Raw genomic sequence first — 25,447 nt, 5'->3', positions numbered from 1 at the left:
TAGTTGAGCTTGTTTCCTAATTACAAACCTTTAGCAGTGTTAGATACCCAAGATTTCAAGAAAAGTTGTAGAAGCAAAACTTAAAAGCAAAACAACCTTAAAAGGGTCTAACTAGGCCTAGTTCACAGAATCCACCTAACAGGCTCAGAGTTTAAGAACCACCAGTCTAAAAGAAAAAAAAAAAAAAAAAAAACCACCGGTCTGAGTGGACCGCACACCACACCTAGCTCCTTCTACCGGCTGAGCCTTGCCAGGCCCCCCTCCCTGTGAGCAGGGGTGTGGCCCCATCAGAAAGAGGAGGAGGAGGAGAGGGAGAGAGGAGAGCAAGAGAGACGGCGTATCTGTAAGAAAAGTCAGTATATTTATGGTTTGCTTTATAAAAGTTACTATAATACAATGGTACATAGTATTGAATTCACAAAAATATGAACAAGTATTTACAGCAAGACACACCCACAACGGAAACACTTCTCTTCAAAACAAGTTACATACGGATGACAGAGTCTATATGCACAAACATCCCTAAATCTTATGGGTTCTCTTCTTTGCAGGAGGAGAGAGGCAGGGAGGGAGGGACAAGAGAAATTTAAGAAACAAAAGCAGAAACCCCCAACTTTTCAAAAGCAAAGATTTGTTCAATGAGAACGAAGGCATTGAAAGAAAAACGAGCCATGTTTCTGGATATGGCAAACCATTTTGGGGGTGGGCAGGGGGTTCCCAGGGACAGGGAGGGTGCAGCCCCTCACCAGTTGGGCAAGGTGAGGCCAGGGCGAGGCATGAGGCTGGCCCCCAACCCTGGTTTCCTCACATCCCCTCCGCTTCTTCTCGGGGGAGAGGGGTGAGCACGAAGGCAGCCCCTTGGGGACTGCACGACTAACTTAAATCAACCATCTCTACAGACTACACATTTCCTCATGTGAAAAATAAATATTTCCTCAGTTGCACAATTAGGCAGAAAACCGCAAACGGAAGAGAAGGTCGCCGCTGTGCCCAGGTCCCTCCTCTGTGTCTTAATGCCACCGATTTCATCGACCTTGAAACCTTGAAACTGGTGGGCACAATCTCAAACAGGGAGGGCATGGGGTAAAGAAATTAAAAAAAAAAAAAAACACAACAAAACCACCAACGACAAAAAAAAGAGAAAAATAACAATTCTTTGTACAGAATTTACATGATAACAAGCTTGACACAAGCTGAAGATACCAGAGGCTCCGGGCCTGCGTCCGCAGGGTTGCGGGGGGGGGGGGGGGGGGGGGGGGGGGGGGGCGGCCCGGCTGGGAGCTCTCCCGTCTGGGTGAAGATGACTCCTGGTCACAACAGTCACTTTCCAGAAATTATTTACATGCCTGCTCTGCTTTCTGGGATGCGAGGGACTTGCCTTGTGTGTGTGTGTGTGTGTGTGTGTGTGTTTGTGTCTGTCTATGTGTATGTGTGTGTATGTGAGATTTTTGGAAATACAAAGAAATGAGCAAAAAAGTCTTCCACATGTTTCTACAAGAAACAATGTTCCCGAGAAAAAGTCCTTTATGGCAGCCTATATACAGAAGTTGGTTCTGAACTTCAAAAACCTATTTCTTCCCTTCGTTTTGATTTTATACACGCACAGGAAAAAAAAAAAAAAAGAATCCATGGAAATAAACCCTGAAGAGGATGATGGGAAGGGGGTAAAAAAGGTTAAGGGGGAAAAAAACCAAACCTGTCAGACTTAGATGAGTTTTTAAATCTTCTCCAAGATTTTCCTCTCTCTGGGAGAATAATCTTCTCACTCCAAAAATAAATATGCTCTTGCCTTCTTGGGATGAGGGGGCTGCTGGCTGGGTGAGTTGGGGTGTGGGTAGGGGCAAGTGGGTGAAGCTTATAAATGAAAAAAAATGCCACGTGCATATGGTCAGAGACCCGTAGTGGCGGGACTGGGGGACCCGCCTGCCCTGGGAGGCCCTCCTGCCCGGGTGAAGGTGAGGGCAGGAGAGTAGACAGGACCCTTCCCAGTGCCCCCACACCCCCACACTGGGGCCTCCGGGAGGCTCCCTCATTGCTGGCATTCGAATGAGAAAGTAAACACTGAACCCAAGATTTTGGGGGTGGCAGGGTGTGGGGTGGCAGGAGAGCCCAGAGGGGAAATCCCTGCCTGGGACCAGCTAGGCTCCAACCAGGGTCTGCTAGGGGAAATGGCGCCCCCAGGCTGCTGGGGAAGGAACAGAAGGCGGGGGTCTTCTCCTCACGGAGTCATCACCAGCAGAGAGGGGGCCTTGCGTAGTGTTCTGAGGTCAGAGCCATGTGGCCTGACCCCCCTCCTCTCTGCAGCACCTGGCCCAGCGCCCTGGCCCGGGCGTTCAGGAACGTGGGCCGACACACCATTACACCAAGGCCTCTGCAGCCCCCACCGGGGATCCCCGCTCTCTGATTCTGCTTTCACATTTCAACGGTTAAAACGTCTTTTCTTATGACAAGGAAGAGAGTAAAGAGAAGACAAAACAACATAGCAGCATTCATGGGAAGAGGCTGGTGGGGAAGACGGAAAAAGAGAAGGACAGAGACAGAGAGACGGAGAGTGAGAGACACAGACAGAGAGAAGTTTACGCTGGAGTTCAACAAAAATCCTGAAGGGAGCATTTTAAAAAACCAAAGAGACGTGGGCCGAGAGACAGAGAAGCCCTTTCCCGCTGAGGGGCTGGAGCTGCGCTGGGTCCTGGGGGTAGTGTTGGGGGCGACAGGCCCTGACATGGCCGCTGGGTAGGGGAGAGCACCTGAAATGGGGGTGGGAGGTGGGGCTGGGCCCCGGGGCCCTGGGGTCCACGCTTGGGAGCCCTAGGGCGGCACGGGCAGCCATCCGCGGGGCCTAGTTGAGGGTCCCCCGGCAGTTCTCGGAGCCACACAGGCAGGGGATCTTGACGTCCTCGATGGGGAACTTGTAGTCGTAGGTGATCTCCTCATTGACGTTGATGTGCTGCTTCGAGTAGATGACAATCTTCTTCTGTGACTCCACCGTGATCACCTTGGCATAGCAGTTGGGCTGTGGGCGAGGCAGGAGGGGACCATGAGCTGATGACTCACCCGATACCCCAACCAGGCCCTCCGCCATGAGGCCCCCAAAACCCGATGGAGCTCCCTATAAAGCCTGACAAAGGTGCCACACGACCTCCATGCCTGCTCGAGCCCCAGCTGCCCTATCTGGGTGACAAGGGGAGCCCCTGCCTCTGATACTAAACAGGAAAGATGATGATGGTAGTAATAATAATAAATGTTGCCCAGGGCATCAATTTGCATTTATACTACAGGTGACTCCCCAAATTCTGTTTCTAGCCCAGGCCTCACTTCTGGGCTCCAGAGGTGGGGTCAGCAAACACTGGCCCCTCACTGTCCGTTTGAGCAAACAAGAGTTTCACTGGCACACAGCCAACCCCATTCATTTACGTACTGTCTGTAGCTGCTTTTGTTACAATGACAGTTAAAATAATTGCTAAGAGATCCTCTGGGCCATAATGCCAAAAATATTTACTATCAGGCCCTTTAAAGAAAAGATTTGCTCAACCCTGCTCCAGACCTAGAAATCCAAGTACCTGTTTTTGGTATCCGCCTTTGGCAGCTCCAGGAGACATTTTTTGACTCCGTAAACTCAAACCGAAAACTCACAGGAGTAGCCACACTAGGCCCTCAGGCCCCTGGACACATGCTGGATCTGTCACGTCCTGTGGGTTCTCCCTCCAAAGGACCTACTGATTCTGTCTACTGCTCTCTACCTCCACTGCCATAGCCCCAGCCAGGCTCCTCTCATCATCAGCTGGACTTCTGCATTTCCCACTGCCTCTCCAACCTCTGAAAAAATCTACTCCTGACCCAGCAGCCAGGGAAATCTTTCCTAGGGAACAGCAGATCCTGTCATCCCATGGCTCGCAACCTTCCAGGAGCCTGCCTGGCATATAGAGAAGCTTCTCAGCTCTGCCAGCAAGGCTCAGTGATCTGGCCATCCCAACCCTGCCAACGTCCTCTCCTACCCACCCTCTCGCCCCCTACTGCATCCCAGCTGCCAGCCTCCCGGTCTCTCAAGCAGGTGTTCTCCCCTCCTGGGCCTCCCTGAGCCGAACGCCTGCCCCACTCACTGCCATCTGGGTGAGTCCCTCCAACCCTTAGATCCCAAAGGAGAGGCAAGCAAAAGTCCCTACTGGCCCAGGTGACAATCCAGTGACGGCTGGGAGAGCTGCCCGTGTCACCGCACGCAGAGGGCCTGCATGCAGGAGCACTGAGCTATCCCAGCAAGCTACAGGGAGGGGCTATTTCCAGATCAGGAAACTGAGGCCCTGAGACATGACGTCACCAGCCTACGGTCACTTGCTAAGTAGCGACGTCGTGACTTCAAAGTTTGGTATCTTTGCTCTGGATCTCGCCTGCCCCGTCTGGAGCTCCCCGTGCTTGTCTTCAGCACGAGAACCAACCCCGCTACCAGCAGCCGTTGCGCCCCCCGGGCCAGTGCCGTCCGCCACCATCACCACTAGCCACGTGTGACTATTTAAACTTAAGTGAAACCAAAGTAAACGACGAGCTCAGCTCCTCAGCAGCACCGGCCCCGCGTCCAGCCCACCCGCAGCTCGAGCCCCGACGGCGGACAGCGCGGACGCAGAGCATTTCTTTCCCTGCCCCAGAACGAAAGTTCTCTGAGGGCGGAGCCCAGGGCGAGGAGGAACGCCGTCCCGCGAGCGTGCAGACCGCTTCTTCGGCACCTTGGCTCTCGTTATGCCCCCGTTTTTCGAAGAGAAAACTGAAGCTCAGGGGAGAGAGACTCCGCGAACGAGACCACCCGCCCCGCCCCCATCACCGCGTGACCGGAACTTGGGAGGGAGGCCACGCCCATCCTGTGCCAGAAGCTTCCGGGGGCAGCCGCGGCCCGCGCCAGGCACTCACGTTGCAGCTATGGTTGATGAAGCGTGCAAAGTTGCCGCACTTGGTGGCATCGATGATGGTGTCGTGGTCCACCCGGAACATGTAGCTGCTGCCAATGCCCTCGTCCTCGTAACGCTTTTCCCGCATGTCCGCGATCACCTGGCCGGGAGAAGGTCTCAGTCTGGGCTGGACCGCCCCGCCCGGACCCCGATGCCCCCACCTCCGGGCAGTGCCTACCTGGCGGATGTTCTGGCCCACGTACTCAATCACCATCTCGTCGGCCGCGATGGGCTCCATGGCAAACAGGCCCCAGTCGTGAATGTGGCTCTTGCAGAACTTGAGCTTCTTCTTCCGGAACTGGGGGAGAGAAGGAGCTGAGAGGTGAAAGCTCTGGTCTCAAGAGTCCCGCGCCCCCACCCCCACCCCAGGGTACCCTAGGTGGGGCCGGCCTCACCTTGAGCTGGTTGAACTTGAGCAGGTCACTGTCACAGCTGCCAGTGAAGGAGGACAGCAGACGACGCTGCTCGGATCGCCGCTCCGAGCCCGCCCGAGTGGAGGCATGAGGCTGCGCCGGGATGCTCATGCCCTGCAGAGGACAGGGGCCACGGGTCAGGAGCGTGGCTGTCCTGCAGGGGCGCGGGGTGGGGGCGGGGGAGCTGGCCCACTCAGGGTGCTACAAGGTACCCATGTCCCTATCGCGTTCTTGGCGACTCCATCCTAAGCTCTGGGTCCCTGTCTTCCCAACTTCCCATCCCTACTTGTCACCTCTCCTCTTCGCTGGTGCTTCTGAACCGCTGGTCCTTCTGCTGGAATCTGAACGTGTTCAACGTCCTCCAGCAAAGCAAATAATACAACTTTCCCTTCACACTTTCTGTCTTTCCTGTCTCAGCCAGAAGTTGCCTTTACTTTCAGGAGGGAGGATGGTGGGTGTCTATCCACCCCCCCGCCCTTGTTGCTTTCACCACGGGGCCTCTGACTTTTCCAAGCATTTGAGATCACAGCTCCTTCCTCAATATCCTTGCCTCCCTCCCTTTCCCTTGGTCGCCCTTGTCCTCTGCCCTCCTCCCCATAAACGCCCTCTCCCTGAGTAAGCTCATCCTTGCTGTGACCTTCCCTCAACATTTCCATCCTGATGACAGACAGCTGTCCCCCTCCTAGGCTCTCTTCTGTGCCCAAAAATCCAACTGCCTAACAGACCTCATTACCTGGATGTTCCACAAACCCCAAAACTCAAGCTTCACACCTCAGTGCTTGGCACCCTGCTTCCTAGTTCCTCAAGCCAGACCCAGTGACATCCCAGCTGGTTCCTTTGTCCCCTGTGGCCAGTCTGGCCCCCAGGTCTGTCCTTTCAGCTTCCTAGTATTCTTTCAAACACACCCCCTTTTCTCTCATGGCCAACGCCGTTGAACGTGCCCCCATGTCTGGACTGGGAACTGCCACAACTGTGCCACAGTCTCCCCTCAGGACCCCAGCAATCAACTCTCCACAGCAGCCAGTGGGAGTTAACAAAATCATGGGCTGAGCCACATCACCCTCACCCTCCGTCTGGAAACCTCCAAGCAGCTCGCTGTCACACAGAGAATACGTAACCTTGTCACCACTACCTCCATGGGCCTTGATGACCTGCTCTGTCTCTGGCCTCAACTCCTCTTTCCTTCCCTTTCTCACACCACCTGAGATCCTCTCTACCTCACAGCCTTTGCACATGCAGTTCACGCTGTGCTGACTTCCAGACTTAGTGAGTCCCTCTCCTGTTTTAACTTTTTGAGGCTCCACACCCAACACAAGGCTCAAACTCACCACCTCAAGATAAAACTCACATGCTCTACTGAGCCAGCCAGGTACCCTTCCTGTTTTAACTTTTTACTGAAGCCTTCTTCTACTTCTCTGTGGTCTTTGCCAGTTATCCACATGGCTCATTTCTTTACTCTATTCAGACCTGGCTCAACTGTCTCCTCTGACTCACCACACCTAACCTCCTCTCCTGTTTACCCCACCTGAAATTCTGCTTATTTGTTCACGTATTTCCTACCTCCCTTCTAAAAGGTAAGTTCTGCAAGGAACATGATTTTATTTTATTCACTGAACCCAGTGAACGGACCCAGCACAGTGCCTGGGACACAGCAGGCACTCAATAGACATTTGCTGAATTTAAAAAGGAAAGAAGGAACCTTCCGGAAATGCAACTCCACTCGGCTCACATCCCTGATGAAAACCTCAGAGGCTCCCACTTCCCAACCTCGCCGCGCTTTTCCAACCCGAGCACCCAGGTGATTAACACTCTCTGTGCCAGCCCCTCTGACTCCACAAGCCCCCCATGCTGCCTGGTACCCCATCCTGGAATCTCCACCCTCCACAGCCCAGGAGGCTCCAGTGTGGCCAGGCACCTGATGGCAGTACCTGGGTGTCTGTCGGGGGCTCATCCGTGCTGGCGCGGCTGCTGTTGAGGTATCTGAGCTTGTCCTTCTTATCGATGGTATAGAAGCCCTCGCTGCGGGCACAGCCCGTCACGTGCTCACGAATGCCATCGTCCCGTTTCTTTTTCTTAGCTGAAGAGAGGCTGGTGGGTGGGTGTGGGTTAAGGGCCACAGGGACATTCTTGAAGAGCCCCTCCCACTCCTTCCTGGGAGGAACAGCCCTACAGCCCAGTCTGCCTACCCTCGGGCTGATCTCCAGGAGGCTCCATGCCCCCCCCAACAGCTAAGCCACTGCCAAGAGGCTGCCCGCAGGCTAACCCTGCTGATGGTCTGACCTCTGTTGGGTAGGGGTACCAGGTGCACGGCCCTGGTGTGGTCTTAACAATGCCTCTCTGAATGAGTACATATGCTTAGGTGCTTAGCAGACTTCCTGAAGTGGAGGTACTCAGTAAATTAGCTTGATACAGTGGGGACAATGACCACTCCCAACTTGACAGTGCTTAACCAACAACCCAGGTAGCATCATGGTCCAGAGCCCAGAGTCTGGAAGCAGAGTTGCCTGGATTTGACTCTCAGCTCTGCTACTTCATAGCTGTGGGGCTTCAGGCAGGTCAGTCAACCTCTCTGAGCCTCAGTGTCTATATAGATAAGATGGGAATAATAGCCCACACCTCCCTGGGCTGTTGGGAAGATTAATGAGGTGACGAGGGCAGCTAGGAGGGGGCCCTCAGTCTCCGCAACTGTGATATTGTACATTCACGTTGCTACCTTGGGCCCCGAGACCTGCACAGGGTGAGATGGGCCTGGCACGGAAGGTGTGTTTCAGAGTGCCAGTGAGGACTCCGCACTGAGCCCGCATCATGCCGGCCCAGACTCGGCTAGTAGGTGATGGGCATTTGTGCTGGTGCCTGTGTGGGTGTCCTGGGAGACAGGGCCCAGGGAGGTGGGCGAGGACCATGCCCCGTAGGCTAGGATATAGGGATGGTAGACCCAGAGGGTGTCATTGAGCCAGTCCATGCCGTTGTCCTGCTGCAGCAGCCGCTCATAGGTGACACACAGGAAGCGGATGTCCTCCTCATCGATGCCACCATTCCAGATGTCATACAGGATGGTCATCTCCTCAAACTCCGACCGGGGCCGGAAGAGGGGTTGTGGTGGCGAGAGCTCGGGCGAGACTGGGGCCACCAGGTCCTCGTGGCGCTTCTTAGGCGGCCGGCGCCAGGGCCCCCGAACCTTGGCCAGGTCCATAAACTCCTCGGTGACTTCATCGCGCCCACGAGAGCCTGGAGGTATGGCCTCCGAGGGCCACTGGTTCTCTAGCTCCTTAAAGGGCAGCTTGGACTCAACAGGGGGTGGTGGTGGGGGCGGAGGAGGCTGGGGGGGTAGGGGTGGTGGGGGGGCTGGGATCCCCGCGTTCCGGAAGTCTAGGGTCACGGCCCGGGGGTCATGGGTGCTAGGAAAGACAGGGGTCTGTGGCTGGCCTGGCAGGAGCAGGAGGTCCCTGCCGAGGGTGGCGCCCCCTGGCGCCCGGACCAAGGGCCCATCCAAGGAGAGCACAGCCGGCGGGGATCGCCGGGGCCTGCCCGGCTTCCTCTTGATTGGGGGTGGGCAGGGGGCCAGCGGCGCCGGCAACAGAGGTGGCAGCTGGGCAGGGGCCCGTGTCTGGGCCCGCAGGACAGGGACAGGCAATGCCAGGGGCAGGGGCAAGGGCAAAGGCAGGGGGAGAGGCAGGCCCGTCTCCAGGAGCACCGGGGAGGCCAGGGGGCCAGACCGCTCATCGCGCCGGCCAGCTGGGAGGGGACAGACAGGCAGGAGCAGGGGCCCGCCAGGCTCGGGGAAGGTGGGTGTGAAGCTGAAGTCCCGACCAGGTGTCCTGGGGAGGCCCCCACTGCTCAAGCTCGGGGACTGGGAAGGGTAGGAGAAGGGGCTGCCAGGCACCTGCGGGGAGCTCAGCGACAGGCCGCTGCTGCCCCCTGAAAGTGGGGGCTCCCCGCTCGGCGTGGCCGGCACTGTCTCTGTACTCTGTGACTTGGCCAGGCTGCCACAGAGGCCTGGAGTACGCGGGGGCTGCTCCTCTGCAGAGGGCTCCAGAGGGACGGGTGGGTGCGAGGGGGCTTCTGGGGTCTCAGGCTCTGGTGGTGGGCTAGGCGGCCGGGGCGGTCGTGGGGGTGGTAACGGCGGCTGCAGGGGTAAGGAGAGCAGCGCAGGGGGGTCCACTTCCAGGTTCTCCTCTGCAAAGAGGTGGGCACAAACCAGACCATTAGTATTCGATTCAAACATCTCTTGGTGCCCTATTTATGCTGCCACACTGTGTGCTTAATACCTGACCTCATAGCCATCTGAGACCCCTCCAGTTCTGTGAGTATGGGGACTGTCCCCGTATAGCTAAACTACTGAAGGCTTCTCAATGCTCAGCCCACTGTCAGGCACACAGTAGGTGCCTGATAAATGATGGTGGAATAAATGAAAGACATAAGAAGACATGGTTGCTAGCTTTTGACATTATGTCCTTAGAATGGTGTCCGTGTGAACAGGAAATGTCCTGTGGACCAAGAAAATGAGCTCTGCTATTGAGTAAAATTCAAGTCCCTTTTCTGCAGGACTTATCAGAACCTTTCTCCTAGCATTTATCTCCACTGTCATGTAATACATTTTTCTAGCTTATCTGCTGTCATTTATCACCCTGCCCTAGAATGTAAGCTCCATGAAGGCAGATACTTTTGTCTGTTTGGCCCAGTGTTGTATTGTCAATGCCTAAAATAATACTGGGGACACAAAATAGGCTAAATAAGTACCTACGACAATATTAAAGACCCGTGGTTCTGTAGCCAAATTATACAGAATTACAGAAAATACAATAGTGTTTTTTTTTTCTTCCCCTAAAGGACTTATTAGAGGTATGAACTAATCACACATGACTATGTAAGCTTAAACTAATTAAACTTAAATAAAATTACAAATTCAGTTCTACTTGCCACATATCAAGTGCTCTTAGCAACACTGTGTCTAACGGCTATGGGACCGGACAAGGCAGAGAGGGGACATTTCTATCATTGCAGAAAGGTCCACTGGGCAGTACGTTAGAGCACTGAGTATGCTCTGTGCGGCTCCATAAAAATGGTGGAGGGGGGGGGCGCCTGGGTGGCTCAGTGGGTTAAGCCGCTGCCTTCGGCTCAGGTCATGATCTCAGGGTCCTGGGATTGAGTCCCGCATCGGGCTCTCTGCTCAGCAGGGAGCCTGCTTCCCTCTCTCTCTCTCTCTGCCTGCCTCTCCATCTACTTGTGATTTCTCTCTGTCAAATAAATAAATAAAATCTTTGAAAAAAAAAAAAAATGGTGGAGGGGGCAGTGTCCACGGCCTCCCCCACCTGCCTGTCACCGAAATGACCATGCACGTCTGCCCCCCACCCCCTTCCTCCCCACCTTCCTGGGAGCATCCCATAGGACTCACGGGCCAAGGCCCAAACGGTGGGGAATTACTCGCACCAAGGACTGTCTGGAGTTCTGGCTGGGCGCCAGGCTCCACGCTGGCACACTATGTCCCCTCCCTCTGTCGTTCCATCTGACCTCACGGGAGAGACACAATCCACTGACCCCGTGTTACAGACGAGGAAACCGGAGCTTGGGAAGGTTCAGCAATTTACCCAAAGGAGCCTGGGCTCATTCTGTGAGTGAGGCCGTCCTGCCTCCCTCCCCACCACCCCACAGTGGGTGCAGGTGTTACCTGGGATGTGCTCGGGGGATGGCGGGGGCCGGGCCTCTGCCTCTCCTCCGGCGGGGGGCTCTGGAGACAGCAGCCTGGCCACTTCCTGCTTCAGGCCCGGCTCTGGGGGGGGCTCCTTGCAGCTAGCCAGCACCTCGATGCACACAGGCAAGGGGGGCTCTTCCGGCACGGGGGTCCGCTCCCTGGGGGCTTCCTCCTCAGCCTCGATGTCCACCTCCTCCTCCATGACCGAGGACTCCGTCGCAGGGGCCCCCGTGGCTACGTCCTCCTCAAAGTCCTCGTCGGGAGCCGCCGGAGCCATACTTTCATCCACTGCTGCCTCTTCCTCCTCCCCCTCGTCCTCCTCTTCCTCCTCCTCCTCCTCTTCTTCCTCCTCCTCCTCCCTCGCCACCAGCTCTTCTTCATCCTCCGAGGATGATGACGAGGACTCAGAGCTTGATTCGAACTCAGAAGACTCAGAACTCTCACTGGAGGACTCAGCTCCAGCCTTGGAGGTGGCGATGCTCACGGTCTCCTCTGGGGCAGGGGACACAGGCGGGAGCCCTTCAGCATCTGCTGCGCTCCAGGGACACTTCCCCGCAGCTCCCGCAGCTCCCGCAGCTCCCGCAGCTCCCGCACGCGTGGCCCCCGGGGCTGCACGGGGCCCTCAGGTGGCCGGGGGACATGTGCATGTGCCACGCGTGCTCAGGTGTGGTAACTAGTCACCATCGTAAAAAACTGAGATGAATCCACAGAACGTAAAACTAACCGTATTAAGGAGAGTAATTCAGCGGTGGTGAGTACATCCGCAGTGCTGTACAACTACCTCTAGTTCCAAGACATCCTCAGGAGCTCAAGAAGCCAGCCAGCACCTTTAGCGTGGGATCAGGCCTCCAACCTCCCAGCGTCAGACCCAAGCAACCACTAGTTTCCTTTCTGTCTCCAGGGACTGACCTACCCTGGCCGTGTCGATGTACACGGAACTGTCCTTACGTCACGCCCGGGCACGCCACTGAGCTTACATGCCGAAGGCCAGAAATCCTGCCCCAGAAGTATAGCTGAGAACTGCCCAGGCTGTGTCCTGCAGGGGACCCCGGGCCGGGCCAGGCGCCTCGGCCCACGCCGCTCACCTCCGTCCGAGTCCCCTTCGTCCTTCTCACTCGCCTCCGAGAGGGCTATGTCCTCGTCGTCGTTCTCAGACTCCTCCTGGTCCTCACTGTCGCCGTCATCCTGGGAGAGACGGACGGGAGCCGGGGTGAGCCAAAGGGGCCCCTTCGTCGGGCCCAGCACCCCAGGCCTCCCTAACCCAAACGTACCTTATCCGACATAGATGAGGTCGAGGAAGAGGAGGCCTGGCTCCGGGGGCCTTCCTCCTCCTCCTCCTCCTCCTCCTCGTCCTCCTCGTCCTCCTCGTCCTCCTCGCCCTCTTCTTCTTCCTCGGTGCTTTCCCGTTCCTCCTTGTCAGAGGCCGAGGACGACGGTGAGGTCGTGGAGGAGCCCGAGGACGAGGACGCCGATGACGAGGAGGACACCGACAGGGACTCCTTCTCGTCCTCCTCCCCACCACTGTCCAGCTCCAGCGGCCGGGCTGGCCGTCGCCGCACACCGACACCCTTGGGGTCCCGCTTAGTGAGCTCGCAGGGAGCGTCCGCCATGTCCCGCTCCCGCTCCCGCTCCGACTCTGAGGGGAGAGAGGGGTGTCTGAGCCAGGCTGGGCCAACGCTGGGGGACACCCCAGCCCCGGCTGAGGGTGCATATACCTTCATCTTCCTCATCCACAGAGGTTGAAGGTCGCAGGCGCTTCTGGTCACCAGAAGAGGCTGTGTCTGGCGGCTCCTTTCTCTTGACCTTGAAGGACGGCAGGCGGATGGCCCCACGCAGCCCGATGCCCAGGCCAAGGCCCTCGTAGCCCAGGCCCTCGCCCTTGCCCCACGACTCCAGCAGACACGAGGCGATGCGGTCCTTGGGCTTTGGCCTGTCCTCGTCCTTGTGCTCACCGGACTTCACTGGGGTCAGTGAGGCCTGGGGGTGCCAGAGAGGAGGAGACTGTCACCATGGGTACGGGCGGCCCTCTCTCAGCAGCCCGCCTTCCCTCAAAAGTGACAGCCACATCGTAACTGCTGCTTCCTTCCCACAAAACTGGCTGCGCTTTGTGCCCACGGCTCAAGACACAGGCAGCGCTCCACTCTGCCTCCCTGAACCCCGACATCCCCACCCACAGAGCGGGTGCACACCCGTGTCACGCACACACAAGCTTCACACAGTCACACGCACGCTGTCCTACTTAGGAGTTAGAGGGAGCGCTGTTTCCAGTAACACAGCTTGGGAGAGGAGTGGGGGCTGGCCGGCCACCCTGGGGCACTCCACAGCTGCTGCCTACCTTGGCCATCCGCTCCTTCTTGTCCCACCACTCGTCAAAGGCCCGGAAAGCCACCACCTCCACCATCTTGCGGTTCAAGTCACGCTTCATGATGGCCTTGAGCTCTTTGAGTACCACCAGCAGGACGCCATCGACAGTGGCCTTGTGTGGGTCTTCCTGGCGTGGCACGTAGCCTGGTGGCGGCACTGACGGGTCAAACTTCGGGAGGGGAGGCCAGGGCTGCCCGCGGCCCGGCCCACTGTTGCCCAGGGAGAACGGGCCACGGTAGGGCGGCAGGTTGACAAACTGTAGCCCCGCTGAGGCCGCCGCCGCCGCCGCAGCCATGAAGGGTGGGTAGGGACAAGCGCCCTGGCCGGTCATCAGCCGGCTCAGCATCTGCGTTTGCATCTGGAAGGACATGGGCATGCCACCCCACTGGCCACCCAGCACGTGGCTCATATCCACCTGCATCACCGGAAAAAGCCCGGGAGGGAAGGGCGGCAGCGGTGGCAGGATGGGCGGGGGTGGGACACCGGGTGGGGGTGCTGGCAGGGGTGGTGGGGGTACGGTCACAGCTGGGTGGGCCGGGGGCGGTGGGGGTGGGGGCGGTGGCAGAGGTGGGGGCATGGGGAAGCCTGGCTGTGGTGGGGGTGGTGGCGGTGGCGGGGGCAGTGGTGGGAAGCCGGGGGGTGGGGGCAGTGGCAGGGTAGGAGCCAGCACAGAGGGGGCCGCCACAGCCCCTGCCCCTGGGGTCACCACCATGGGTTTGGGGCAGTCGGCGCTGGTGATGGGGGCTGAGGGCATCTCATCATCCGAGATCTCCATGTCCTCGCCCGAGGACTGCTGGCCCTGCAGGGAGAGCCAGGAGAGAGTGCTGAGGTTAAGCCTGGGAGACCAAGCTGGCTCACAGAGCCCTTCCAAACACCACAAAGTCAGAGAATCCCCCCTCAAGACTAAGAAGCACTGCAGATCCTGTGGTTCAGATCCTGGTCCCCTCCCTTCTGGACCATATAGGCTTGGTGAGTCTCTTAGCCTTGCTAAACCCCAGTTTTCCTGTTTGCATAATGAGCATCTCAGTACCTGCCTCACGATTCATGAGGATTCATTCATTCACTCATTCAACAAACACTTGCATGGCACCTGCTGTGGGCCAGGCACTGTTCTAGGTACTGGGAACACAGTGGTGAACAAGATGGATAAAATTCTTGCTGTCATGGAGCTAAGCTTCTAGAGGGAAGAGGCAAAGGATAAGCAGAATGTAGATGTGAAATACAAAGCCCACCATGGAGAGAAAGGAAGCTGGGGAGGGAGACAGGGTGTGGCGAGAGAAGCACATTCCATCAGCTTGAGAGCTTCTGTCTGTACCCAAAGAAGGTAATACTAAGGTGCTACACTGCTGCCATTTCCACCCATCTTTCTAACGACTTGATATATGGACTGAGTCAAGTAGTCCGCAGGACGACTCTACAAGGTAGATCTGTTATCTCCTTTTTTACCAAGGAAACCGGAACACAGAAAGTTTAAGTAACTTGCCCAAGCCCATAGAGCCAATAAAGAGATGGCACCAGGATTCAAACCAGGACGTGGCTCCCCTGCCTCCTCTCCCAGTCAGCCTGCCATCCTCACTGCCACGGGGCCAGCTGTCCAAGGTGACATTTGAGTTAAAGGTTTGGCAGTTTTAAGGCTGTATAAACAGGAGGTATGTCTTTTCCCTTTCTTAGTCACTCTTCCTATCTGCTCCTGAGACTGCGCGCTGAGCAAAGCCCGTGTGGGGCTGAGTACTGTGGGTACAGTGTTTCATTTTTCATCCGCGCTCTAGCCTTGTGAGGTGGGGGGTCAACTCCAGCCCCCGAGAGATGAGAAAACGGCCACTGGCCAAGGAGGCACAGCCAGTCGGAGAGAAGGCTGGGACTCAAGCTCAGGATGGATCCCCATGGAATCTAGGGACACGGTACCAGGTGAAGAGGGGAGGAGCCGAGGACGACCCCAGCTCTGAAATGGGCACAGAAGGGGGCACTTTGGTGTACATGGCAGAGGTGGAGTGAAAAGGCAGAGCAGAGGTGGGAGAAAGAGTCAGGCTCTAATGTCAGGACAGGAGGTGAGAAAGTGGCTCAGGTCTTGACCTAGATGAACTTGGCTGAGGAGACAGAGCGTTTGTCCGTTGGAAAGACGGAGAGTGCATCTGAAGCCTGAGAAGGCGGGGTGTGTGGAGGCTCTAAGGTCCGGGGTCAGATCTTTAGGAGAGCGAGTGCTCAAAGGGAAATTGGGGAAGCACCGCAGGGAGGAGGAATACCAAACTTTCAGCACCTGTAGGAAGCTCTGGATTTTGCTAGACCGCCCTCTAGACAGACACACACACACACACACACAGTCTCTCTCTCTCTCTGTCTCAGGGTCTATCAAGCACATGGTGGACGAGACACAGGCTCAGCGTGAATCTCAGGGACAGAGCCGGGGAGGGAGATCAGTCCCGGACAGCGCCCAGCTTCGCGCCCAGCTTCGCGAACACAGCACATACAGGGTTAACCCGGCACCGCCGCCAGCCAATCGCAAGGAGACCGGGAGCCTGCGCTCCAGCCCTCGGCCCTGCCTCTCCCTCCGCCCCTCCGGCACCCGGGGGTGGGGGTGAGAACCAGCGGGAACTAGCCTACAGCTGAAGTGCTCAGCACCAGCCCTCCGCCGTGCCTGGAGCTCTCCTTGGGGCACCTCACTTAAGCCGCAGACAGTGGGAGGCAGGTACTTCCACCGTCCCATTTCACAGACCATGAAACTGAGACTCAAGAGAGGGAAAGTGCCTTACCAAGGTCACATAACCAGTAAGTGACAGAGCTGGGTCTCCAGGCTCAAGGACTGGAGCCTGAACTTTTAACCACCAGCCTCTGTGAGGAAAGGGAATGCCCCTTAGTGGTGCCCCCTGCTCGCTCTCTGGAGTCTTCTGCATGAGCTGGGACAGCCTCCCAGTTCAGTCTGGAGGAACGCAGGTGCCGCTCTCCAGGCTGCCAGCAGGGGGCTCCCGAGGGCCAGCCTAGATGTTATCAGTACTGTGGTCTTCCCAGGGCTACTGTCCTGGGGCATCCCGACCCCACCTCTCTTGGGCCCCAGTCTCCCCTTTCCTACAGTGACAAGATGGGAGAGCCGAGTCCCGCTGGCTGCCCCGGGCTTCCCAGTCCTGGACCAGCCAGTCAGCATGGTAAACTTCCCCTTACCCCAGGCAGCAGAGGGAAGAAAAGATGGCAGGGCTATCAGCCCCTCACCTCTGCACACCTGTCAACTCCTCCTGCTCAGACCCCTTGGCACCAGACCCTAGAACCATCTCGAGGGCGTCTGGAGCACCAGCCACCCGCAGTCCTCTCCTGGGCAGGCCAAGTTCCTCTCTGTTCCTCCCTGAGGCAGCCAAACATGCCTAATCAAAGGGCCTGGGAAGGGGGGAACCCTCCTTCCTGCCGCCCACAGGGGCACAGAGCTCTAAGTCCCTGGCTGCTCAAAGCCACTGGGCGCACAGGTTCCAACCCAGGTCTCTGGGAGTACCAGGACAGGTGCCTGGATCAGAAATGGGGAGGAGCAGAGCCAAGGGAAGATGACCTAATCCTTCCCTCCAAGGGAATGTAGCACAGCAGTGCGCCTACCCCAACCCGGAGGGTGGAGATTTGGGTAATAAGACCCCCGATGAGGTTCTATGGGTGATGAGCAGTGGAGAATGATGTTTTGCCTGTTTCTGGCTGTGGCCCTCCCCCTGGGCTAACCCTTAACTCCTTCACTCCTGGAGACAGAGAGAGAGGGCTAAGGGAAATTTCAATGCCCTCCCCGCCCACCATGGCTTTCCATCTCTTCAGAGGGCTCTAGGTTCTAGGATACAATGCTCCAGAGCTCCCACCTGGCCTAGCCTAAGAATGCTCTGGCTAATCCCTTTCCCAAATAAGCCTGAGTGTCAGGATCAGACCCAAGATCATACCCAGGCCACCCAACAGAGGAGGGGATCCAGAACCATTACCACAGTCCCTACTATCTGGGGTCTCAGTAAACTCCCACTCAAGAAGCTCAAGTCAGAATGGATCCCTAGAAAAGGTCTTAGCTTCCCATACCTAATAGGAGAGCAACAGAACTAGGTCATGTTTCCCTTCTCTCCATGGCTGCTGGGTTGCTCAGAGCCAACCAGCTGCTCAGTCACAGTCCCTGGTGCTTTTTGCATTCTCTTTTTATTCTCTATATTTGACCTGTTATTTTCGCTGCCCTAACCCTGATGCTTCTGTGTTTTAGCTCATTGTCCTAAGGGGAGAATGTTTCAGGGGAGGAAAGAGGGAGACACAAGATAGACAAAACCAATCCAAGACAGAGGTGGACAGACATGGTACCTCATCCATCTTCTCTGAGGTTGGGGTCCTGTCTCCAGCCAGGTCCAAGGCTACCTCAGCTGTCTGGCCCAGAAGACCAGAAGGGTCCGGAGGGCCTGGCTCCGGAGGGGGCCGGGGCCCCAAGCCCAGGTCAAGCTCATCGTCCTCATCTGAGTCAGGCAGTGGCGTGGGGCTGATATCCTCCAGGCCGGTGCTGGAGGGGCGTGAGGAAGGTGGTGTGGGGCCTCGAAAGCCTGGCTGGGAGTTGGTGCCAAAGGGGGCCAGTGGGGAAAGCTGGGAGGAGGAGGAGGAGATTGGGCTGCCTTCCATCTGCAGCTCGGTGTCCGAGTCCTGCTCCCGAAGGAAAGGCAGCTTGGTGCGCTGTTCCTTCAGCAGCATCTCTATGCGTGAGTCCAAGCTGTCGTGGGGCTTCTCCAGCCCCGCAGGTGATGACTCCAGCGTAGGCGTGCCTGGACTGTCACAGGGCTCAGGACTCCAGCCGAAGGTCGGCCGGCCACCCAACTCCATGCTGTTGGCTTCAGGAGGTGGTGGGCCAGGCGGGGTGCCTGGCTTCTCCTTGGTCAGGGGCTCAGCGGGTGGCAGGGGTGGGGGCACAGGTGCTCTCCGGAATTCCCCGCTGTCACGGGCCCCAAAGGTGGTTGTGGTGGCAGGCTCCTCGGGGGGTGGGGGGAAAGGGGGCACAGGGGTCTGATACGGAGAGAAAGTCGACTTGAATGTGACTCCAGGAGTGGGGGTTGCTTGGGCAGGTGGTGGAGTGTGGGCGAACGTGGCCGAGTCCTGTGACTGGGCCTTGAACGGAGGGCCACTGTTGCCCCCACTGCCGCTGACTGCCCCAAACGGGAGGTCCACGGAGCCCCTGAAGGCAGCCGGGGCCCCTGCCACCGCAGTGACGGCACAAGAGTTGTGGACATAATGATGCTCGTGGCGGCGGTTGTAGGCATCTGTGAACTTGCTTTCGTGGCGCCGGGCCTTGAAGGTCACTGTGGGGTCCTGGCTGAAGAGGTAGGAGGGTGTGGGCTGGCGGCTGGAGTAGCTGGAGTCTTGTGAGAAGGGGGTGCCCAGGCGCGGTGTGAGCGGCGTGCCCTGTCCGTAGGAGTTGGGCGTGTCCAGGCGGCAGCTGGAGTATGCCGTGTCCTGGGAGAAGGGGGTCCCGCCACTATTGGGGGTGACAGAGGATGAGCCAGAGCCACAGCCCGCAGACAGGCTACCATCCTTGAGGCGCTTCAGAGCATCTGACAGCTGAGGAGAGGGAAAGAGAGGGAGAGCGGTATGTGAGATCTGGGGTGGGTGGGGGGGCGTCGTGCAATTTGGGGGGGCTGTTCTCCCTTCTCACTCTGGGGATCTCAGAGCCAAACTGGTCACTCCAGAACTGCAGCCTGGTAAAAGGAGGTGGCGGGGCGGGGCAGGGGTGGGGTGGGGGGAGTAGGAGACTGAAGAGGAGTTTCTGGATGGTCCTAACTGTTCTCTAATCTTAGGATATCCAGTTATCCTCAAGGAACCCTGAGGATTTTTTATCATCTCTAAAGCAGAGAAAAGAGAAGATCCTGACTTCTTGGTTTGAATTGGGATTTCCTCCCTGTCTCAGATTGTCAGAAATCAAAGACCTTCCAGCAGGAAGAACTATGGGTTTGGGGAGGAAGGGGATGGCCAAGGGCCCTGTTCCCTCTGGTCTCCTGTGTTTCAGGACTTAAACAGCATGGCATGGCTAAAATGCCTACTGAACACCCCAGCAAGTCAGCAAAGACCTTTCATTCTGGAAAAGCTCCTCCTGCGGGCAGCTGCGCTGTTGCCGGGGAGGGACTGGACTGAGAGAGACCCCGTGCAAGGGCCGTGCAGGTGGAAGGCAGTGGCTGGGTAAGGGCTCTTGCTGTTTTCTGGGGGCAGCGACAGAGCAGTGACAGGATGTCAGACACAACACTGCACTGACACAAAGTAAGCCCTGGGAAGCTGCAGGTCTGCGGGAACCCCAGCCCCGACAAGGCTAGGCTCCTTTCCCTCCTAGACTCTGGAGTCCAACGCTGGAGATGGTGGGGGGGGGCAGGGGCATGCCAGAAGCTGATGATGAGTGTGAAAGTGAGTGTGTGTGGGGGGCGGGTGTGCTGATGGCGATGTACCCACCTGCAGGGTCTCATTCACGAGCGGAGAGACAGCATCCAGCTCGCCCACTGGGAGGGTCTGGGGTGTGTATCGGCCTGTGACCAACAGTTCGTAGAACCGCATGCGGGTTTCCCCTGTGAGAGGGGAGAGAGAACTGAGGGAGGCTCCAGGTTGGGGCAGACCCCACAGGTTGGCCTGAGACCCCAAGCCTGGGAAGCTCTGTGACCCTGACTGGGTAATCCCCTCTCTTTGCACCTGACTGAGAAGTCCCATCGGTTCAATGAAGCTGCTAAACTGTATGATTTTTTTTTTTTTTTTTTTTTGGACAAGATTCAGAACTTAATCCTCTGTGGGACTGGGACTCCCCCCACCACAGAAATGCCACCCCCAACACAAAACCCTTTCCTGTCACTTGGGCCAGGGCACCCAAACAAAGGGTCAGGTCTTCCCACTTAGCAGCCAGAGGCTACAGTAAGCGGAGAGACCCAGGGACACAGAGGCAACAGTTTGTTGCTATCTATCAGGGGCCAGGTGACGAGCAGTTTGTAAAACACACTCCAGCTCCCCTTTACTGTGAACTCCACAGGCCTCCTCCTCTGACCAGGCTCCCAGGGCTCCCCAGCTCTGCGTGGGACTCAGTCCCAGAGCCCCGTCTGGTAACCCTCCCCCCACAGCAGAGAGAGGCCTCTATAGACCAGGGGGCCCCAGATTATTGATATTTATAGAGCCCTCTGAGGCAGCTGCTTACATATGCAAAGGAGACACATTCCTTGAGCTACACTTTACACTTTACTGGTCTCTTTCTTGAAATACAAAGTTAGCTGGTAGTTTCTGAGGGCCTCCCCCCCCCCCCTTTTCAGAAGTGGAATTTTGGTGAGAGCTGGCTGCTCCTTAAAATGGGCAAGTGACGGGGAGAGGGGTCCACAGTCAATTCTCAGGGAGACATCAGAAAGCAGCCCCCCAAGGGATGAGTAGATTTGGAAAGGTCTGAATGCTTCTGACAGAGACTGAGAAACTAGAGGGAGGGAGAGAGGTGCTGTGTCGTGGCCAGGAACCTGGGCTTGTGCCCTGAGGAAACTCAGATCCAGGTACAGGCTTGGCAAGACTTTGTGGGATAACTGTGCCCACCCACTTCCAGCGTCCCTCTACAACCCCCAGCAAGGGCTTAAAGACCCAGTCAACATGTATTCATTATTAAAAGCAAAAAAGAAGAGTTTGGATCTTCCTGTTTGGATCTGGTGTGCCCTGGTTGCCCTGAAACCCTGTGCTCACAGAACTCCTGGAAACTTCAGGCCGAAGCCCTCCCAGGCAGTATCTCCCAGGAGACCCCAGGAAGCACTGCACCCAAGGTGGCCTGTCCACTCACACGGCAGGCTGCTCCTCAGGGCACCCAGCACCTCCTTCAATATTGGTGGGAACTTCCCTAAAGAGGCCGCAGGCGAACTTTGGGGGATGCCCTAGAGTCTTACAAGCCCCTCTCTGCAGCATCCAGCTTCTCCTCCCAAGAACCTAAGGGAGGAAGGGTGGCTTCTCCAGCTGCACTCTCCCAGCAGCCAGCTCAGAGAGAGCACACAGCTGGATCCCAGTGCACGGGAGGCGCTGCTGTCTCTTTAAGAGAGAGGAGGGAAGGCACAGTGTCAACCCTTGAGCACCCAGAGCAGCTCCATCGGAACATTATCAATGAAACCACACTCTGGGCCCAGATTGGCTTCCACTTCCAGAGGGAAGGGGTAGCATGGGGGCGATGGGGAGGACCCTGGATCCTCGGAGGGCTCTCTTGTTAGTTGAAGGACCTACCCTTTCTGTATTTAAAGGCATTCTGGCAGCTCTCCCTCAGCCCCTCACAAATAAACAAACCCCGCCTCCTCCCCTAACACAGATGGCAACACTGGGGACTGCCTAAACCCAGGCCACCAGGGCTCCGAGAGGGGCCCGCAGGGGTGTCAGTGGTGGGGAAGCCTCTGGGTGGTCCCCAGGGGTACATGCAGTAGCCAAGGACAGCACATTTGGTAAATTATAGCTTGTCTCCTAGCAACAGACAACACATTTAGCTCCACGTGACTCTACCCTCAGGAGGGGGGCAAAAAAAAAAAAAAAAACCAGGGCTGAGGGGGGTCCCCAACACTACAAGAGGGGCTCAGGGAGGGAAAGGAGTCCTAGTGACAGAACCACCTGCGGAGGAGGGGAGGCAGGACCTAAGCACTCACCTTTAGTGTCCAGCTCCACGTGGATGATATTCCCCATGACCGAAGTGCTGTGAAGGTGCTGAACAGCCTCCTTGGCTCCCCTGACCGTGGCAAAGACCACCTTGGCAATGCCCAAGTGCTTCTTGGTCTTGGGGTTGTACAAAATCTCCACCTCCTCCACCTCCCCATACTTCTTACACATGTCCCTCAGGAAGTTTTCTCGGATGTTATCATTCAGCTTGGCAAATGTCACCTGCTTTGGAGGCACCGGGCCCACGTAGAACTCATCGATCTGGCAGGGACGAGGGGGAAGGGAGTTTGGAGAACATTGAAACCAAAGGGAAACACAACATTCCCCACTTGCATGCCCGTTTAAAACAATGAAGAATTTTTAAAAAATACATATACATATATATGTATGTTTTGGGGTTTTTTGTTTTTGTTTTGTTTTGTTTTTTTTGGAAAAAAAAATGCACGCGGGCGGGCCCGGGAAGCGGAGGATTAAATCGTTTGGAACGTGGAAGTCCTTTGGGTTCGAAAGGAAAGGGGAAAAAGAAACAGTTTCTCTTTCCCCACCCCCCATTCCGGCCTCCTCTCCCTGCTGCGGGGTCAGGGGCGAACCCTTGGTCTAGGAAGTTGTCCCCCTTAAGCCGTAAGGCTGAGAAGGGGGGCGGGTCCCGGGACAGAGCAGCCCGGCTGGCAGGAGCCAGGTGGGGACCCGGAGCCCCCAGGTGGGCCGACAGGACACTGTATCAGATCCTTGATTACAGTTTCACTGAGTGTTATTCTGTTTACAGCAGCCCGGAGGGGACACCCCTCTCGCTGCCATCTCCCCCTCCCCGCCAAAACTTCCCCAGCCGTGGACGGCGGGAACTCAGAATCTGGCTGGGCTCGGTCAGGACTGGCGTTATTTTCGAACTCGGGGAGCGGGAGGGGGGAGGGAAGAGACCGTGGGGTCGGGGGGAGGGGTCCTACCTTGAATTTGGGCACCGACAGCTCCAGCTCCTTGTTTTTGGTCCAGATCCCAACCACCCGGGGATCTTCGACAATTTCCACCGGGCGGTTGCTGGACATCTGTGGGGAGGAATTGGTGAGGGAGGGGGCGGAATGAGAAGGCTGGTCCCACTCCCCAGGGGCAGGGGCAGACCACCCCCCCTTCTCCAGGCACTTGTCAAACTCCAGGACTGGGGACCGGGCTGACAGTTGGCCCGGTGGTCGGAAGGGGGGTCCCTTGGGCCGCTCGGACCCTTTTCCCCCACGCCCCGGGCTCGGTTGGGGGTGGGTGGGGGCGGCGGGGAGGCGCGCCGGCTACTCACCGCCAGGCTGAAATGCTGCCCATCGTAGCGGTACAGTTTATGATGCCCCTTTTTCAGAGCCGGGTCAATCATCAACTTGTAACTTCTCCAATGGTGGTTCCTCCTCTCGCCCGAAGGGCCGGGCTGCGGCGGGGGCTGCTGGTGGTGGTGGTGGGGGGGGTGACTGTTCTCCATGCCGTTAACCCAACCTGAAAACGAGCAAGTTGTTGTCGTCTCCGCCGCGGCGGCGGCGGCGGCCGCTTCTACACACACGCGAAAGAATCAAATCGTCCAGCCCCCACCCCCTCCCACCTTACCAGCGCGCCCCAAAAGGAGCTGTCTCGCTGGCTCCCCCCAAAATAAGAATAGAGCGAGAGAATAACCCTTCCGGGAGAATTAGGCGCCCGCCCGCTCGGCCACCGTCTCGGGGCGGCAGCGAGGGGCTCCCGGGGGCCCCCGGTGCGTGCTGGCGGGGGCCGGGGCGCCCGGAGGACGCGGGCTCCGGCCCATGGTGTCCGTCCGGCCGCCTGGCCGCCCGGCGTGGCGCTCGCTCGCTCGCTCGCTCGGCCCGGCTCGCGCGCCGGGCTCGCGGCAGGCCTGGCGCCGCCCGCCCGCCCGCCCGCCCGCTCGGCCGGAGCCGGGGCCGGGGCCGGGGCCGGGGGCTTGGGGCCGCCCGGCTGCCGACCGCGGCCTCTCTCTCCCCGAGCCGCGCTTACATCCCCGCCGGGCGCCGGCCTCCCTGCGCCGCCAGCCAGTACATGGTGTCCCCCGCGGGAGCCGAGGCCGGGGCGGCCGGACGGGGGGCCGGGAGGGGGGGGCGCCGCCGCCGCGGCTGCCGGGCCCGGAGCTGCTGCCGCCGCTGCTGCTGCTGCTGCTGCTGCTGCCCGGGAGGCGGCTGGCGGCGGAGGCTCGGCTCCCAGTAGCCGCACATCCCACAATACACCGCTAAGGAGCCCGACCCGAGCGCTCACCCTCCTCCTCTTCCTCCTCCTCCTCCTCTTCCTCCTCCCCTCTCCTTCCTCGCCGCTTCCCCAGGCACTCTCCCGGCGGCGGCAGCTGCGCCGCCAAAGCCCCGGGCCCCAGCGGCCCCCCACCCCTCACTCGCGCGCTCCCACACTGCCTCCCCCCCCCTCCCCCGGGGAAGGCCTTTTAATTTATTTATTCTGCTGGGACTTAGGTGGGGGGCTTGGCTGGCGGGGGAGGGGGGGTCTCCCCGGGCTCTACCTCCCGCGGCTGGGGCTACCCTCCGAGCCGCGGCCGCCGCGGCGTGCGCCTGGGGCCTCCAAAACTGTTTCCAAACTGCCAGGACCGGAGGTGGGCGCGTGGGGGCTCTGAGGGAAAGGGCTGGGGTTTCTTTTTGTTTTTTGTTTTTTGTTTTTTTGGTCGGGGAGTGTGATTGTGTGTTTAGACTCTGGGAACCATGGGGGGAGGCAAGACGACTCAAGACGAGTTGCAATCGAGGTATCTGCTCCGGCTTCCTCCTCTGCCCTGAGACCCCCTCCTCCTTGGAGCTGAGCTAGGGAGGGGAAACCAGGATTTTAACCAAATTAGCATTCACATTCCTGGGAGGATGTAGCCCTCGCCTGGACCTGGGTGATAGAAGCTTTTTGCTCTGTTTTTATTTTTGGAGAGGAGCGCCCTGTAATTGTCCTAAACACATGCTTCTCCCCCCCCCTTCCTCCTCCACCAGCAGAGGAGAGAGTCCCCCTTTTTTGCATTTATCTTTTCCTTCCCCTTTCTTTATTAAAGGTCCGGGAGTGGCGGCGGCCAATCAGCGCGCGGCTTCCATTTTGTGAGTTCAACTCCGAGGCTCCCGGGCTTCACGAGGACGCATTTGCAGCCCCCTCTGCCTCTCCTCTCGGGCCGCCGAGGCGAAGGAGCCGCCTTGCTGGGGCTTCGTGGTGGTGTATTTCATATTGGGGCTCTTTTCGGGGTTTGTAATTTGGCCGTGGGTAGGTAATTGGCTGGAGCAGGGCGGCAGGGCGCGGCAGCCAATCAGCGCGCGGCTTCTATAGGGCTTGAGTTATTAGACGCTGATCTCAAAACAACGTTCATCAGACACCAAGGAGAGGCCAACAGATGAGGGGAGCCATTTTTCTGCAATGGAATTAAATGGCCAAGTGGGTTTTTCCTTTGTTGCAAATGGGGAATGTTTTTCCTT

General features: G+C 57.8%; 1 protein-coding gene across 3 annotated transcripts; it reads right to left on the bottom strand.

Moving 5' to 3' along the window:
- Nucleotides 1-340: 340 nt before the first annotated feature.
- Nucleotides 341-24,277, bottom strand: SETD1B (SET domain containing 1B, histone lysine methyltransferase). Of its 3 annotated transcripts, none has more exons than XM_032310558.1 (17): nt 24,258-24,277; nt 23,308-23,495; nt 22,967-23,065; nt 22,013-22,283; nt 19,827-19,939; nt 17,709-18,947; nt 13,378-14,205; nt 12,758-13,019; nt 12,314-12,678; nt 12,128-12,227; nt 11,019-11,534; nt 8,273-9,526; nt 7,279-7,445; nt 5,333-5,464; nt 5,116-5,235; nt 4,900-5,037; nt 341-3,013 (listed from the first exon to the last, which is right to left on the bottom strand). In XM_032310558.1, exons 2-17 carry the CDS (start codon nt 23,479-23,481, stop codon nt 2,840-2,842), a joined length of 5,952 nt encoding a protein of 1,983 aa, XP_032166449.1. In that variant the 5' UTR covers nt 23,482-23,495; nt 24,258-24,277; the 3' UTR covers nt 341-2,839. The 3 variants fall into 3 exon arrangements, with proteins under 3 accessions (XP_032166449.1, XP_032166447.1, XP_032166448.1); XM_032310556.1 differs by lacking the exon at nt 24,258-24,277 and adding an exon at nt 24,003-24,249; XM_032310557.1 differs by lacking the exon at nt 24,258-24,277 and adding an exon at nt 23,604-23,827.
- Nucleotides 24,278-25,447: the final 1,170 nt, after the last annotated feature.

Source organism: Mustela erminea, chromosome 13 (genome assembly GCF_009829155.1).
Source record: "Mustela erminea isolate mMusErm1 chromosome 13, mMusErm1.Pri, whole genome shotgun sequence".
Lineage (NCBI taxonomy): Eukaryota > Metazoa > Chordata > Mammalia > Carnivora > Mustelidae > Mustela > Mustela erminea.
Note: the sequence above shows the minus strand (reverse complement) of the source record. Positions and strands in the feature narration are given on the sequence as shown.

Excerpts from the sequence above, each read along its gene's own strand:
- SETD1B (XM_032310558.1), bottom strand. The coding sequence starts at position 23,481 with ATGGAGAACAGTCACCCCCCCCACCACCACCACCAGCAGCCCCCGCCG. Across the intron at positions 12,228-12,313 it reads CCTCATCTATGTCGGATAAG|GATGACGGCGACAGTGAGGA; the intron begins GTACGTTTGGGT and ends CGTCTCTCCCAG. Across the intron at positions 5,236-5,332 it reads TCAAGTTCAACCAGCTCAAG|TTCCGGAAGAAGAAGCTCAA; the intron begins GTGAGGCCGGCC and ends TCTCTCCCCCAG.